This window comes from Xiphophorus maculatus, chromosome 10 (assembly GCF_002775205.1).
Source record: "Xiphophorus maculatus strain JP 163 A chromosome 10, X_maculatus-5.0-male, whole genome shotgun sequence".
Lineage (NCBI taxonomy): Eukaryota > Metazoa > Chordata > Actinopteri > Cyprinodontiformes > Poeciliidae > Xiphophorus > Xiphophorus maculatus.
The window spans coordinates 10718235-10735301 of record NC_036452.1 but is presented as its reverse complement, the minus strand read 5'-3'; the positions used below and the strand labels follow the sequence as shown (position 1 = coordinate 10735301).

General features: G+C 37.2%; 1 protein-coding gene across 7 annotated transcripts in view; it reads left to right on the top strand.

Moving 5' to 3' along the window:
* LOC102217732 (receptor-type tyrosine-protein phosphatase epsilon) overlaps nucleotides 1-17067 on the top strand; it is a 68417-nt gene extending 51350 nt beyond the window's left edge. For 4 of the 7 annotated variants that reach the window (XM_023341260.1, XM_023341261.1, XM_023341263.1 and 1 more), the window contains exons 4-22: nucleotides 802-898; nucleotides 1344-1417; nucleotides 2094-2138; nucleotides 3865-4001; nucleotides 4468-4558; nucleotides 7543-7619; nucleotides 7795-7831; nucleotides 7917-8014; nucleotides 8328-8447; nucleotides 9856-10019; nucleotides 10317-10452; nucleotides 10536-10685; nucleotides 12305-12398; nucleotides 12989-13065; nucleotides 13168-13302; nucleotides 13453-13578; nucleotides 14294-14445; nucleotides 14523-14658; nucleotides 15694-17067. In XM_023341260.1, coding sequence (XP_023197028.1) covers nucleotides 802-898; nucleotides 1344-1417; nucleotides 2094-2138; nucleotides 3865-4001; nucleotides 4468-4558; nucleotides 7543-7619; nucleotides 7795-7831; nucleotides 7917-8014; nucleotides 8328-8447; nucleotides 9856-10019; nucleotides 10317-10452; nucleotides 10536-10685; nucleotides 12305-12398; nucleotides 12989-13065; nucleotides 13168-13302; nucleotides 13453-13578; nucleotides 14294-14445; nucleotides 14523-14658; nucleotides 15694-15768 — 2021 coding nt within the window. In that variant the 3' untranslated portion in view covers nucleotides 15769-17067. Of the gene's footprint in view, nucleotides 1-801; nucleotides 899-1079; nucleotides 1227-1343; nucleotides 1418-2093; nucleotides 2139-3864; nucleotides 4002-4467; nucleotides 4559-7542; nucleotides 7620-7794; nucleotides 7832-7916; nucleotides 8015-8327; nucleotides 8448-9855; nucleotides 10020-10316; nucleotides 10453-10535; nucleotides 10686-12304; nucleotides 12399-12988; nucleotides 13066-13167; nucleotides 13303-13452; nucleotides 13579-14293; nucleotides 14446-14522; nucleotides 14659-15693 lie in introns of those variants that run through there. The other 3 variants (XM_023341264.1, XM_005794652.2, XM_023341265.1) reach the window with 3 other exon arrangements.

Here is a 17067-nt window from a genome sequence, read left to right as displayed (position 1 = left end):
ATATCAGTTTGTGTAATAAATATCTATGATTTACATGTTTGACTTTTAGGGTACGTACACACAGCAGGCCATAATACTCAATTCTGATTTTTTTGCTGAAATCCTATTTTGCATGGTCGTTCATACTACTAATGAAATGTGATCACAATCATACTGCGCGAATGGTTTACAACCTTTTAGCGATCCACAATACTCAGAAGAACGTTGACACCAAACGGTAAAGCATTGTCAACGGAAGTAATAGTGAGTGCCGCCATCTATGGATCAATTTACAGTTATTTAGCAATGGGAGCCAACAGTATTGCCAAAATCATAACACAAGGGAAGCTAGTAAAATTGTATTTAGGAAGCTTCTGTAGAGCACTGACTGCAACTTCTGTAGAGAAGTCTGTTTGGATGTGCAGTCAGAGCCAGGAGTGGTGAGAGTGTGATGTGATGAGCTATGAGTTCATAATTTTCAGAATTATACGTTTCAGCCAGTGTTTATGTCCAGATGCAATGTGCCTGGCTTCTGCTGGTGGAAAAATATGATGCATGTCTCACATCAATGACGCAACAGTCGCATCAAATGCAACATGACCGTTCAGACGTCAAATACTTTGAAAACACTTGGATAGGTACAAGAATTACAGTAGTAAAAACTGGAAAGACGAAGACCATCTAGATAAATATGGTGTGAATATAGTTTGAGTTGAATTCTTTAATTTAATTTTCCAATTTATTTAGAAGCAACAGTAGTGTTTGTGTCTTCTTTCTGCATTTTTGTTGGTACTGCTCTTTTAACCTCTCCTCTGTCCTCAGGAGGAGATAAATCTCACAACCCCCAAATCCTTCCCATTGTGCTGGTTGTATCCCTGCTGTTGCTCATCTTCACACTGTTGGCCTGGTACATCCTCAGGTAAAAAAAAAAAAAAAAGCAAATACAAAACCAAGAAACTCTCCAACCCTTAGCTTGGCTCGCCTTTCCTCCTTCCCCTGGCGGAGAGCCCAGCACAGGGGCAGAGCTGGAGGTGACGAACACTTCCTGCTTTTTAGTCAGTGAGGCGGAGCCCATTCAGGAAGCAGACTCCCTCGCATGTTTAGTCAGAGTAGAGCAGAGCAGGCTGACAGGGGAGCTCCACAGGCAGCTTTAGACTGAAGACAGAAATCTGTACTACATTTTGACACAAACACAGCCTCTCCACGCGCCAGCTAATGAGAAAAAATAAGTTCTCAAGCTTCAGATGGTAGGATGGCAAGATTCTTGTTCAGAAGTGTTGATTAACTTTTATTGAAAGAAAAACAATTAATTGATTGATTTACTGACTGTGTCTCATTTTGCAGTGTTTTGTTTTCCCCTTCAGGTTAAAAAACCAGAAAACAGCAGTCGTCACAACAGTTGACAAGAAAATACCGAATGGCATCTTGGAAGAACAAGGTAATGTAGTAGAACTGTACGCTAAGAGATGCTGCAGGCAGATTGTAGGGAGCAGGATAAGATGGCTGTTAAAAGATGCAAAAATAAATCTGTCATATTTAGACTTTGAGCTCAGAAGAAAGACAGTCAAGGCCGACAGAGGGAGGGAGGTAATACGTTTTTATATTTCTGCCTATACGTGAAGGTAGTCCCACCAGTTGTTGTGGTGGCTTGAAACTTCCTGTGGTTGACATGAAGACTGAAAACAAGCTGGTTTCATGAACAGTTGCAGCTGCTTTGAGGCTACCTGTGAAGTTAGACGATGCAAAGATCAGACGATGCAAAGACGCTGCCTGAAAGCTGCTGCTCTCACAGCAGCTTTCAGCTCCGCTATTTTAAAAATGGAGCTCATTTGTGTGACGTTTGATAACACTTATCGGACCGTGCAGGAAGCTTTTCATGATGAGGATTTGTGAATGTTCTTTAGGAAGCATTTTCTTATCTAGGAATGGAAAGAGCAGAGCAGGTTGTGCTCCTGGGAGAGAAGGAACTGAAAAACCTTCAGATGGCTACTGGTTGGAGCAAGGATACATTTTGACTTTAAAACAGTTTAATACTTAAACAAGGCACTTAGTCATATTTTTATTTGGACTGTATCTGTCCATGTGTGAATGATGTGATTTGGTTTGTGTTTTAGAGATTGGCTACAGTTCTGAGTCGTTGTACACCGTTGTACCTCCAGGTCAGGTATAAAGGGTGGCATGTTACTAACACTAACACCCTCTCTGAGTTATTTTTCCAGCCTTCATTTTCTCAAAGCTGTAACTAAATACCAGGACAGGGTGCTGCGGCTCCTCTCTGGGCTCCTTTTGGCTCTTTAGCACCTGCTGATGTTTGGTGATCTGGGAAATCTACAGAGATAGAGGAGTAGCACAAAATTGTAAAGACTGTAGGAGTACCTGTTTAGTTTATGCAAAATGTTTTTAACTGAATGCTGAGTGAGCTGATTTTTATGATTCAGTGATTCCCAACCTCAAGTTTCTATTTATGTGAGAAATTTGCTGATAAATAAGGTGGACTGAGTGGGGAAATCAAAAATACCCTCATTATCCTCAGCAGTATTTTAATGTTTATTTTGACGATTGATTTGTTGATTTTTAATAATTAAATTAATTTTACAATATATTTGAATATTATATAAAACCAACGGATAAAATGATTTTCAATAAAGCCATGTTACATCAGTTCCCCAGCAGACCATCAATGACACCCTCCACAAGGAGGATAAGCCACAAAAACTTATTGCCAAGTCAGCTGACTCACCAGAGTCCTTTGTCCAAGCATTCTGATGGAAAGTAGAGTGGAAGGAAAAAGTGCACAAGCAATAACCACAGGAATAACCACAGCTCTAAGAGGATATTAAAGTAAGCCTAATTCAAAAATTAGGGAAGATTCAGAAAGTGCAGACTGCAAAACCTCAAGAGCCACCATCATGTTGAATGGGCGTTTGAATTAAAATGCTGAAATACATCAACTTTTATTTAAAAAGTTTCCAGTGAAACAAAGAGCATTGTGTTTGAACAAGTCATCCTGCTGAATTTGTGACCTTTTCATGGGTGTTAATGTTACCCAAATATCTTCTATGTACCACTAAAGGCAACTTCAATGCCACCAGTTGTACTTCATCACAGTTTTAGGATTGTGGAGTAGGAGGAAAGGAGTGGAAATTACCTCCGGCAACTAAAATACATTGACTGAAAGGTTCTTAGCTAATCAATAAAAATGTCAATAAACTTGACATTTAGGGATAAAATAAATCCATAGTCGGTGCAGTAAAAAAATATAATTCCTAGAAATATAATAATCTTAAAGAGCAGCACCAAGCTTTGATAGTAGACCTGTCAATCTATTTTCTTTCTTTTTCTAGTTAAGCTTCATAAACTCACTTAGGTAGTGGGAGTGAACTTGTTCACAAAAACATTTTTGAGTTAATCTGTTTGTGTCTGTGTCCTTCCCCTCTGAAAAATGTCTACCTAACAAAATTATTTATAATTTCCCAAGAAATGTCCTTAGGACAAAATGTTTGTATAGATTTTACTGTAAAAGAGAAAAAAGAAGTGACACTTCTACACCTAAACACTAGTTTTTGATTACCTTAACATGAAGCACTAAAAAACAAAACAAAACAAAAAAAACCCCAAACATCCAGTTTTGAAATAAGGGATTCCTGTTTTTAGTTAACATGCTCTAATTTACAGACAGGTTGGGAACCACTGTTCTAATTCAACCCAATCATTTAAACTTTATTTCTTAGAACTGGTTATTTAACATCGAAGTACATATCTTTGATTTTTACTTCTCCAGCTCTACATGATTAGTTTTCTTATGACATTTAATTTTTAGCTTCAAATGATTAAACAAAACTACCAAAAAGAAGAGATGGTACCAACTATCTTCCCTCCCCACAGAGCAACAGACGGTGGTCCTTCTGCCCAGGACCCCCTCTGCCTCAAAGACGTACCTGCCCATCCCAGTGGACCACCTGGAGGAGGAGTACCGGCTCCGCTCAGCTGATGATGGCAAACTGTTCAGGGAGGAGTATAATGTGAGCTTCTCTTTAAATCTTACAAGTTAAATAAAGCAACTTTCTTTGCTTCGTATATTGACTTCAAGTAGCATTTATGGCACATAGATTGGGCCTTCATCACTGTCCCTACCTTATTCATTGAGAATTGAAAAAAAAAAGGTTTAAAGTTAAGAGTGTGTGTATTTTCATGTAGAAAATTAAAATAAGTACCATGTGTCATATTGTCCATGACACACACTGATCTCATACTCACCCACACGAACGAAAAGTACCTATTTGACTATTTATATCTATAGTTGAGGACTCTGAGTCAAAATAAATTGTCTGATTCATAGTTCAAACACCACAGAATATATGGGTTTTTTTGGAAGTTGTAAGAGATAGAGGAAGTTGAAGTTCTTCGCTAATTTAGCAGAGGAAGTGCCTTCATGCAGCAGACCACTGTTGATTGTGTTGCTGTATAATCTGTAATTTTGCTTTGCAGTCTTTGCCAGGGGGCAATGCACAGGGGATGTATGAAGAGGCAAACAAGGATGAGAACAAGGAGAAGAACAGATACCCCAACATCCTTCCCTGTGAGTGTACTTTCTGTTCTGTAGGAGCTTGCTTTGCTTCTGAGTCAAACTCGGCTTCCTGTTTCTATATACACAAACAAGCGCCATTGTGTCTTTGACACGGTTTTTTTTTCCTCTCGCTCTGACAGATACAGTACAGTCTTCCATTAACCGTTTGCACATGCACTTACAATGACAGAACAATATTCTAATAGTTTCCTCCACAGCTTTCCTTTCTAACACGTGTGGTTCCTCTTCTGAGAACTTGATGTGTTTTTAACACTGGTCTTATACTGCAGTTATGTCAGCAGCTCTTATGATAAATAACTAAGCATGTACAAACAAGTTTAAACCTGTGTAACCCTATGGGGAGAAGAGGCATTTATACATTCCTGCATTTTTGGAAACGATAACAATGTACAAAGAATTAAGTAATGTGTTTTTGCAGCTTTTCTAAAGGATGAGTTTTAGTGCTTGGAATAGGCTTTAGGTCTTAGTTTTGCAAAAGTATTCACACACAATGAGCTTTTTTCACATGTGTTTAATTGCAATTTCATGAAAAGTACTGAGTTTTTTTTCTTCTTTAAAAAAAATCCCCCAAGCTCATTCAGATTGGATGGGTACAATTTGTGACCTGAATCTTTTGAAGTCTTGACCCAGATTCTCAATTGGGTTTAGGTCTGAATTTTAACTTGGCCATCCTGACACATTAATCCATCCATCCATTTTCTGTACACCCTTGGTCTCCCTTAATTGTCCTCAGGTATGAGTGTGTGATTTTTTGTTTCCCTATGATGGACTGGTCCTGTGCGCAACATAGCTCTTGCCCACTGACTGCTGGGTGAAGCATTTTTACAGCAATTTTAGCTAGACTGAAGACAAAATAGTTGATTAATTGAACAGCTCTCAGTGAATTTGTACAACTTTGAGATATTGTTCTATAGTCTCACTACAACTTTCTCCCTCTCTACTGTTTCCTTGGTTGCCATGTTGATGTTTAACTAAACAGACTTGAAATCTAAGATCTAATTAGGCCATTTCTGAAAGCAGTTTGTTGAACTAGATTTTGAGATCTAAGATAAGGGTGTAGTACATTATATGAATGCCACACTCATCAGATTAACAGTTGTAAGGAGCTTAGAAAATCCGTTCCACTTAGTAATTATCCATTACTTTGTGTTGGTATGTCATATGAAATCCCAATAAAATTCTGGTAAACTCAATTTTAGTTTTAGTCGACTTTAGTTTTGAGTAAAAATCTGAAAACCTTGAATGAGTATATACACTTAGTGAATTAGTGAAGAAATGTGGAAATTATGGAAATTGCCATCTTTAGTAGTCTGTAATTCCTGTTCTGTGATTAACAGAATCTGACAAAAAAAAAAACAAATAAAAAAAAACATTGAAAAGGCTGAAACTTTATGGTTTCTGACTGTGTTATGTGGACAATATTCAGTTTGATATACTTGTTCACAGGGTTAAAATTTAGCATTCTATCTGTTTGGCAAGCATCTAAGGTTTTTTGTTTTTGTACATTTGCAATTGGATTTAAATCATTTTCAAGCCTGATAAACTGCATATCATTCCTCATTTTAACAAAGGTGCTTTATTTTTACAGTTATTGTATATTTTGAAGGTACAACTCAAATTAGAAAAATAATACAAATCCCTCTAAAGTCTAGCTTAAGAGGTACAGCAGGATAACTGCACAGTTTTAAGATGCTTCCTAGCTACTTTATTCACAGAAATACAAACAAAGCTAAATACTACTACAGAAAATAAATTACTCAGCCACCTAAATCCATCTCATCTCAGATAATAAGCAAAATTACTACAAATGACAACACACCAATCTGGGTTGGTCAGGCGTAGGCTGCTCAATTGTTTGCTCAGCCAGCCAAATTTTCTTATTGTTCACCTACTCATGTGTCCAGACAACAGCCTTAAAATATGTTCAGTGGTTCTCTGTCTGTCGCAGTTAAAGTCAATGCATTATGCTGGCTGTAGTTCTCTTCCTTGCCATTTATAGATTCAGAAACTTTAGGTGAACATTCGACTATTTCTAGCCAAACACTGTCATTGTCATATTTTTGTTTTTGTGTTCAAAACTAGTCTTTCAATGTGTTTAGGCAATGAATATTAGCTACAGTAAAACTTTTATTCTTAGGTTGAAAATGCACAAAAATTGAAAAGAGGTGCCTGCGATGGAGTGGCAACCTGTCCAGGGTGTTCCCTGCCTCTCTTCCCTGCTTGAGATAGGCACCAGCACCCCTACTGACCCCACTAGGGACAAGGGTGTTAGAAAATGGATGGGTGAAAAGAGGTGCACTGTGGAGAGATAAGGCCTTTAAGCTGCTAAAAGCTGACAGTGAGGCTAATGTCACACCAACATTAGCCTGGCCATTGCCTTCCTATTCCGCTCGATTCAAATCTCACTTCAAAGCACAGTCTGGCCTTTCTCCCACTGACTTGGATTTCACCAGTAGAATTTCTACCAAGCCAATCAGAAAACTGAAGGACAAGTTGTCTGCCTGTAGTTTTAGCAATGGCAGCAAAGGAAGTGAATGAAGTCTTTCAGTCTGTTGCCAACACGCTTCCAATATTTGGCCATTTGCCGAACAAGGCCCAGAAGTGCCGGGGACCCTGTGCTCCAGGAAAGCAGTAATTTCTCAATAGTCAAATACTATTTATCTTATAGGTTTTTATCAAGCTAACTTCAACACTTCAGCAATACCTTCAGCCATCTTGGATTTCTGGCTCCTCTATTTCTTTGTCTGGGTAACCAAAATAGTGTAACAAAACTACCACCAGAAGGACAGTTTATAAAAACTGTTAATGCAGTGTAATTCATAAAAAGCATAACTAACTGGTAGCTTCTAGACTTGGCTTGGTTAGTGAACTACTAAACATACACTAAACACTATTGTTTAATCAGTCTTCCACTAGAAAACAAATAGCCATTACTTCCACCTAAAGTATTTCTTTGTTTCTCTTCTCACTAACAGATGATCATTCCCGAGTGGTGCTGACTCAGTTGGATGGGAACCCATGTTCAGACTACATTAATGCATCTTACGTTGATGTGAGTTAGTTTTTCGTCATACTGATTATGTGAATTCAAAAGTTGACAAAATAATTAATTGTAATAATGTCAGATAAATGTTTACAGTATTGTTTCAGGAGGTTTTAGTTTAAAAAAATTGTTATTTTATTTTGTTTTTGCATCATAGTCACTAGAAATATTCTTTTACCACCAGGGTTACACAGAAAAGAACAAATTTATAGCTGCACAAGGTAAGTAAATGTATAAAGGAAACTGTTCTCCTGTTTAGATTTTTTTTCATTAGAGATTACAATAACCTCATATTTTATTTCTCAGGACCAAAAGAAGAGACAGTAGCAGACTTCTGGAGGATGATTTGGGAGCAGAAAGTAGCAACAGTTGTCATGCTGACAAATCTGAAAGAAAGGAAAGAGGTATTTACTACTCAAGTTCCCTTACCTGTAGGAGAAGTGATAAGGTGCACAGATATGGAGATTGCTGCTTTTTTTTTAAATTAATGCTCTTATGTTAATGCTGTGGGCTGAAGTGAAACTCAGACTTGGATGATGTGTGAAAGACCAGTGATGTTTAGTTTATTTATTGTTTGTCTATATAAAGTTTTAAAAGCCAGTACAATAATCTCTTTGCAAAGTTGTTTATTTCAGACGTTCTTCCCTAATGTGATTTTGAGTTAGTTTCAATTAACATTTGATTAAATTATGTGTTTCTCATGGTATATTCCTGCAGGATAAGTGTTACCAGTACTGGCCAGACCAAGGCTGCTGGACTTACGGGAATGTAAGGGTGGCAGTTGAGGACTTCACAGTCCTAGTAGACTACACAATACGCAAGTTCTGTGTACAACATGTAAGTGCAAACCAGTTCCTCTTGAATTTATTAAGAAACATTGTTTACTTGCATTTAATCTGCATATTTCCTAACGTGAGAGAGCACATTTTAAGTGTCTTCTGTAAAAGCATGAAGAGAGGAGTATGTTCTGCCAGAGTCTTCTAGAATTCTTTCTCAGTGTTCATTTTAAAAGATAAAGTACTAGAATCGATTGTGATTATAGCCGTTACTTCTGGAATGAGCAAAGTTTTAAATAAGGACTCTAGATAAAATCTGAAATTAGAAGGAAGTCAAAGAAAGTATATGTTGAAGAAATGACCATTTTTAATCTGAGACCTATGTAATGCTACCAAAGCATGCAATACAATACAACACATCTGGAATATATTTGCCTACAAATACTGCTCTCCTTTGTGACATTTATGTTGGGGACTTTGATATTGATGACAATATATAGTGCAGTCCTGAAACGGGGCTTTTACTTAAGAAGTGAATCACATGCTAACTTTAGCGTTATGTCTAAGTGCTAAAACATATAAACATATAAAACATGAAATATACTGTAGGTCTACAAACCATAAACTGTGTTTAAATTAATTTGCAAGGAGCATAAAATAATAATACATAGTACATTTGATTGCGCAACAGATGGAAGACGACACATCACAGGAAGCTTTATTATCATTAGACAGCCACGGTGTGCAGTCATATTTCCCTTTGCAAGACATCCTAATCTTTTATATCTAGTAACAAGGCTGAACATAGGCTGTTTCAGGCTAACACAAAGCAAGACTGGATTCTCCTAGATCACGTTCTCACTAAAACCAGGCAGATAGAGCACATAACACCAGTTTTAAAGTCCCTCCACTGGCTCCCTGTAGCTCAAAGAAGAGACTTTAAAATACTGTTGTTAGTTTATAAATCACTGAACGGCTTAGCACCACAATACATTAAAGATCTGCTGTTATTGTATCAACCTTCCAGACCTCTCAGGTCTTCCGGTTCTGGTCTGCTCTGCATCCCCAGAACCAGAACCAAACGAGGAGAAGCAGCTTTCAGCATCTATACACCACAAATTTGGAACAAACTTCCAGAAAACTGTAAAACAGCTGAAACACTGACTTCTTTTAAATCTTAACTAAAAACCCACCTGTTTAGAATTGTATTTGAAATGTAATCAATTACAAATTTATTGATGTAACTTGACTTAATGATTGATTCTATATTGCATTGTGATTCTGTGTTTGTAATGATGTAAAGCACTTTGAAATGTCTTGCTGCTGAAATGTGCTATACAAATAAAATTTGATTGATTGATTGATTGATTGATTGATAGATGAGGAAAGCTTTCTAGTTGATTTCTGAAAACATAAATTATTGTCTTAATACAGTAAATAACTTCAATATTTATATTTTAATTTCACAGCAAGCCAGTGATGCTGCTAAGACTCCCCGACCAGTCACACAGCTTCACTTCACCAGCTGGCCTGACTTTGGAGTCCCTTTCTCCCCCATTGGCATGCTCAAGTTCCTGAAAAAGGTCAAGGCTGTGAATCCGCCGTTTTCTGGACCTATTGTGGTCCACTGCAGGTACTGAAGAGTCAGCAGCTGATGTAGCTAAATGCATTTACTTGAACTGAACAAGCTTAGTATTTCTGAATGAGGTTTTGTTTGTTTCAGTTATCCACTTAGTTTCTATGGGAAGTGATGTATTTGGGTATGAATATACTCTCTGTGAGTCTGTGGGTAAACAAAAACAAAGTGATTTATAGCAACGAATGTGTTTACAAGCACAGATGTCCTTTTGTTTTTCTCCCGCTTCCCATTACCATACAAGTATCAGCTGAGCATTGTGGTAAACACAGCGTGTGTGTTTTCTGTCCCCAGTGCTGGTGTTGGGAGAACGGGAACCTTCATTGTAATCGACGGCATGATCGACATGATGCACGCGGAGCAAATAGTTGATGTGTTTGGGTTTGTCTCCAAGATACGAGAGCAGCGCTCCCAGCTCATCCAGACAGATGTGAGTTAAAGATGGACTCCCTGGTGCATTATCATCAACTACCCATACATTGTGTATTTAACATTTGTCTATCCTCACCCTAGATGCAGTACTCATTCGTCTACCAGGCCTTGCTTGAATACTACCTCTATGGAGACACAGAGCTGGATGTGTCATCTCTGGAAGGACATCTGCACAAACTGCACAACACCTTTGCCGATGGTGATCGTGTGGGCCTGGAGGAGGAGTTTAAAGTAATTTGATTTGTTTCACATTCTGTCTAAATAAAACAGAATAAAAAACTAAATGAAAAGGCTAGTAACACTTAAATAACCTTTTGCTAACCAATGTAAAGTACTTGGAGATGCACTAATCAGAATTTTGTAGCCATTTGCCATCACATTTTTACCTCGACAAGTGGATAGTAGTTGTAGCAATGTTTTTTTTTATTGACTATAGTATGTAGTAAGTATTGTGTAGTAAATAATATTTTACTATAGTAGGAACAGTATTCAAAATACGTTTTTGTACTCTTCCTGTTCTGAGCAGTTGTAGATTATTTATATTAGCAGCAGAGGTGCAGCACATCACTGGATGAGATTAGTTTCTGTGAAACAAGGTGTTTTTTTTTGAAAGAAAGAAAATGATAACCGAGTTTGCATCATAAACTTGGATTACTGGCATCTTTACTTTGCGATTACTTTGAAAATATGGTGTGAGTGAATAGTTAAGTACGTTGGGTCTTATCTTGACTAAGATTTGCGAAACACTTTCAGTGTTTTTTAATCCAGCATGTTGCATGATAGTTTGAGTTCATATTAATAAAGTGTAATCTGTAACTTTGCCATCTTATCTGCTTAGTCTTGCTCTCCCTCTTTGCCTCAACCACAGACATTTCACAAATTGTAGAAAATAGCCTTATGGTCTCTTTGCTTCCTCTGATACTGAAACTAACTGACTTTACGTCTACAACAAAGAGTGCCATGAGCAAGACCTAGATGGGATCAGAGATAGCAATAGGGAAGTAGGTTCGATTTTGGGTACATCTTTAAAAAAATAATCTATAAATTATGAGTTTCTGGTTGTAGGTCTTTTCTTGAGTAGTATGAATAGTCTTTCCATCTAAATGAAAAAATGGTTTCCATCTTATCAAGGTTTCATTTAAAAGGTTGCTTCTGGCCAATGTCTGCTTTAAAACATAAAGCAAATATGTTGTTCTTTGCTGTATATTACAGGAATGGTGAGTCTGAATACATACTGCTTAAGTGATTGGCCAGCATTTATTTAACTCCAGGCAGCTCTAGAGCAATAGAGGCCTGAGGCCTAATTCTGATAGAAGTAAAACTAAATTAAAACAAACCACTGCTGAGGAAGCAGGAAGGTCATTGTGGGCTTTCAGAGCAGGGCTGAACAATGTTTATAAAAGGAAATGGCCTTCTGTGATATTTCATTTCTCTTCACATTGCATGCACTGTTAAATATTTTTATTTTGTTTATTGAAACGGAAAAAATATTTAAAATGTGAACACGCAAAATCAGAAAAGTTGTAACACCCTTATTGATATTATTCTAACAAGATTGTGCACAATAGTATTGATTTGGGTGAACTTTAAAAAATTTGGCCCCTAATGACAAAACCTCTGTCGGTAGTAATATTAATGCAAAAATTGAATTGTACAATGTGCAGGAATGTGCCGTAAAAAGGTGAAAGTTCTGCCTTTGGTGCCAACTTTAGATTTTTTTTTTTAGCAAAATTTAATCACAAAAAAATCTGTGTTGTGAAGTTAGCTGCAAAGCAAGTGAACCTTAGATTTAATTTTAAAATGAATGTATTTTTGTATTCCTCACACGTTGCATTCTTTTGACTTCTCAGAAACTGACCAACATGCGAATAATGAAGGAGAACATGAGAACTGGGAATCTTCCTGCAAACATGAAGAAGAACAGAGTTCTACAAATTATTCCATGTAAGAAACAGGAATCCACTTTGTCTACTTATGGCAGTTTCAAGATATAGTGTCAGGTAGTTGTGGGGTTAGGGACTACATCAACCTGTGAATAGCTAAAATCCACACAGACTTGCAACTCCTTCTAACTACAAATCTTCTACCTCTAACCTCTTCTCATTTGAAGAGCTTTATTAGCCCCAAATGTTAGCAATAGACTCCTGCCAGCTATTCATCCACATATTTCTTATTTTTGTATTATTATTTAAAAGGTAATATTGGATTTTTGAGTGAGGTGCAGTGGATGAATACAGTAGACAGCTAATCTGTTAGTGTATAATTATTTATTAGAGTTATCTTAAATTGGTAGTCAACTAAAACAGTTCATGTCTGTCTGACTAACTTCTGCCAAGCCCACAGTAATATCTTTCTCCTACAGGTAAAGAAACTATTACAGATAATTTCACAGAACCTCACTTCAAAAAATCCAGAGTTACCCTTCAAGCAGTCTACTCTGAGAACCACTCATGCCAGTTTATATATCTAAAACCTCATCAATATTTCCATTTGTTGCTCTAATGTACGTTTGTCATCTGCTTTGTCCATTTCAGATGATTTCAATAGAGTCATTCTCTCCATGAGAAGAGGCCAAGAGTTCACAGATTACATCAACGCGACTTTTATAGACGTAAGAAAACATCTTTTCCTTCAGCAACAGGTTACCAACAGTATTTATACTTCACCCTGTTATATCAAAAATGTAATAAATGAATGCTCTGCTGTTACTCAGGGATACAGACAGAAGGACTACTTCATTGCCACACAGGGCCCTCTTCCCCATACTGTAGAGGATTTCTGGAGAATGGTGTGGGAATGGAAATGTCACTCCATTGTAATGCTTACTGAGCTCCAGGAGAGGGAGCAGGTGATCCACGAAAGCAACTCATTGAAAGCTTAACTAAGCTAAATTTATACTTTTACTGTCTTTTTCACATAACATGCGGTGTTACTTTTGCCAAAGCAATTATAACACATTATATATTCTGCATATTTATATAGCGATTCTGTTTTGCAGGACAAATGTTGCCAGTACTGGCCTACAGAAGACTCTGCTACCTATGGAGACTACACTGTAGAGCTGAAGGGAGACACTTTGTGTGAAACCTTCAGTTTACGAGACTTGGTACTCACCTTTGTGCCGGTAGGCAAATTAACTTTCCACTATCAGAGATGTAAATGTGACTTCCTTTACATCATTTGCAACACTCGACTCTTGACTTTTCTTATGGAGCTACTTTGTTTGCCTATATGAATTGTAATCAAACATTAAAATTCCGTTCTTAAATTTGTTACCAAATCAAGCAGAATACAAAGTTTTGCTCAGTTTTATGTTGGTTTTTGACACCTCACATCTTTTGAGTGAGTAAATCTGAATCCTTCTAAGCGAATTGTTTTTTTATCCAAAGAAAAAATTCACATTTACAAGACAGCTTACATTAACTAAGCTTGTGGAAGCATATGTACAGGCTTCCACAACCTTTATCTAAAAATATATTCATTTAAAAGAATTCTTACAAATAATAAATGCAACTCCTTGATAGAAGTGTTTTGGAAGTGATGCATCAACTGTCTAAAACTTAGAACAAAGCAGGAAGCATAAAACTCTCTAGACTGTGTGAGTAAAGCAGGATGTGTTTAGGCTTATCAACCGGGAGGTTCTTATTTCATATATTTCATTAACTTCGACCCACTTCACTCTTTAAAGCTGTGATTGCTCATTTGCCTCCCAGAATATCCCTCATCGGCCCACCTCTTATATACTGCACAGCACGCCCCATTATTGTTCATAAACTGCTAATAAATCACATTTCAAAGGTATTATGATCTCTCATCTACCTGTGCATTTCCTCTAAAAGGAGAAGCAGACAAGGACGATCAGGCACTTCCACTTCCATGGGTGGCCTGAGGTCGGCATCCCGGCAGAGGGCAAAGGCATGATTGACATCATTGCCTCAGTGCAGAGACAGCAGCAGCAGTCTGGGAACCATCCCATAGTCGTACACTGCAGGTAGGTTTCAGTTTGTGGAAGTGGCTCATTCTTGAGTAAACCTGTACTAAAGCCAATATTTTGTGTTTATGCTACAGTGCTGGTGCAGGGCGAACAGGTACGTTCATTGCACTGAGCAACATTTTGGAGCGAGTCAAAGCAGAAGGCCTGCTGGACGTGTTCCAAACCGTCAAGAGTTTACGCATGCAGAGGCCTCATATGGTCCAAACTGTTGTAAGTAGAAGAATATGATACTGGCAATGATCTGAAATGTATGAGAGATATGTATGTCAGTTTTCACAGCTCCATCAGACCCCAATAGTCAGAAAAAACAACTGAGGACAGGTCAGTAGAGACAAACCAAACTACCAGCGTTATGGTTAGTGTGGCTGCCCTCACTCATTCAGACATCTGTACATGCATGGTAATTAATACCACCATCTGGCCATATACAAGCTTATAATGACAGCCGCTCAATCAAACAGCATAAAGTACTGCTAATGCCAAGTAGGGACCCTGTGTAACTGGGTGACCTTGACTCACTGTTTTAATTATCGAACATTCGGCTAACTGTTTGATGCCACCATTAATGGCTTTTGGGTTCTGATGTAGATGTGCCTGCTCCTGAAAAATCCATTTTAATCATCCTTCACAGACAAGTACAACTGATTTTGCTCAAATGTGTCCATCTCTTCTGGGTGCTTCATTTTTATTTGGCAGTTATCTACCACTTCAACAATGAATTTAAAATAACATTTCATCTCTATTACAGGGTCTACATTAATATTGTGACTATACTCCACCTAACTTCCTCACAATGATAGATATTTTGTCCAAACTGGAGTTTTTACAGTCAGTGGACTCAATTACAAACGTGGATTTGAGGTCCAACAATTAATATGAGATAATAGAACTGCACAATATTCCAATCGTCAAGAGAACTGCTTGAATATTTCAAAACCCTAAAACAACTGAGCAACAACCTTCAGGGTGCAGGAGTAAAAGTAAAACAGGATTTTTTCAAAAAGTACTGTGATAAACTTTAATAGTGATGAGGCTAAGATAAACCACTAACAAAGTGATGGAAATGTTTCAATGTGGAAAAACAAATCAAGGATCTGCTTAGGATTCAAGCTCCTTTATGAAATACAGTGATCAGTTTATAACTTACATTTGTGTGCATATATGCACAATGTATTCTCCCAATAAGTTGTTCATTTTCTCATTTTACTTGTCACCGTGTAATCCACCTTTCTTCTTTCCCTACAGGAACAGTATGACTTCTGTTACAGGGTGGTACAAGACTTTGTTGATATTTTCTCAGACTATGCCAATTTTAAATAAAATTTGCCTTAAACCTGGTTTTTAAATGTTTTTTAAAGCCAATTTTGCAGTTTTCAGTTTCATTAACCTTGTCAAATGATCTTCTATTTTGCTATGCACTTGTCCTACCATTAACCCAAGTTGTTGTTCTGCTGTGATGTATGGTATATGTCGGAGGGTGAAAATTGTAAATGGAAGAAAAGTCAGATTAATGGTGTACATTTTAAAATGTGTATTAAGCATTGCTACAAAGTTGAGCTCTGATATGTTGTATAATATTGTTTTATAACATTGTTTAAATGTCTGAGTTTTATTTTGAACTGATAGTTTTTGAAATATATAGTTATTGTAAATGTATTTATGTATTGACATTCTTTGCTTGTGTTAATGTTTATTATTTTTGTTAATTATAAATCTTTCATTTACTGCTGACATCTGAGATTAGGGGGAAAAAAAATTTCTTCAAGATACTGTCAGAAATGTTTGTAACAATGACAGCCATATTGCAGAGAACAAAAGTCTGAGGTGGTGATACTGAGCCTGGCTTTTACAAATTAATTCAGCTAGCCAACCCAGACAGACAGAACCTGCCTTTTATCTGTATACAGCAAAAAGTACTAGGAATCACTGCACATTAAAAAAGCACAGTAGTACAACTTTTTGCCAAAAACCTTTACCAGAGAATGTGTTTTTTTCAAGTCTAAATTATTGCTAATTAGTGCCATATTTAAGTCATAAAATAGAAGAGCGCTAAGTTAAAAAGAATGATGCCTACAAGTTACCTATGGATGCTCTGTGCAGAAAAGTATAATTTTATGTTGCACAGTCAAAACACAAAAATGCTAGCCAAGCGTAACAAACACAATCCTTTGTCAGTTTCTTTGCCAAACTGATTTACGAAATAAAGAATGGGAACAAGAAAAGACAGGATGTAAAATTTAAACAGATTTTAGAACACAGTCTGATCCATCTGGTACTCAAACACCTAACAGTTTTATTTTTGCTACATGTAAATACTACATGACAAAGTGCTAACATAGTGACCAGTGGCTATGGAGCAAGGAACTGTAAAGTGATTGGACCAGTTTTGTAAACTACATGTACGTGACTGTGAGATACAGACTGAACAAAAACACAAGTCTATGTTGCCAGGGCTTGATTTCTGTTCAAATAGTCCTTTTGAGGAAAAGTGAGGAGGGCTTGGTTAGACCCCAGCTCTTTGCCTTTGCTCTCTCTCTTTCTCTGTGGGTGGTCTATCATGTTTTGGACTGTCTGTGTCTTTAAAATGCAAGTTGCAATATTAAATTCATCTAAAAATCT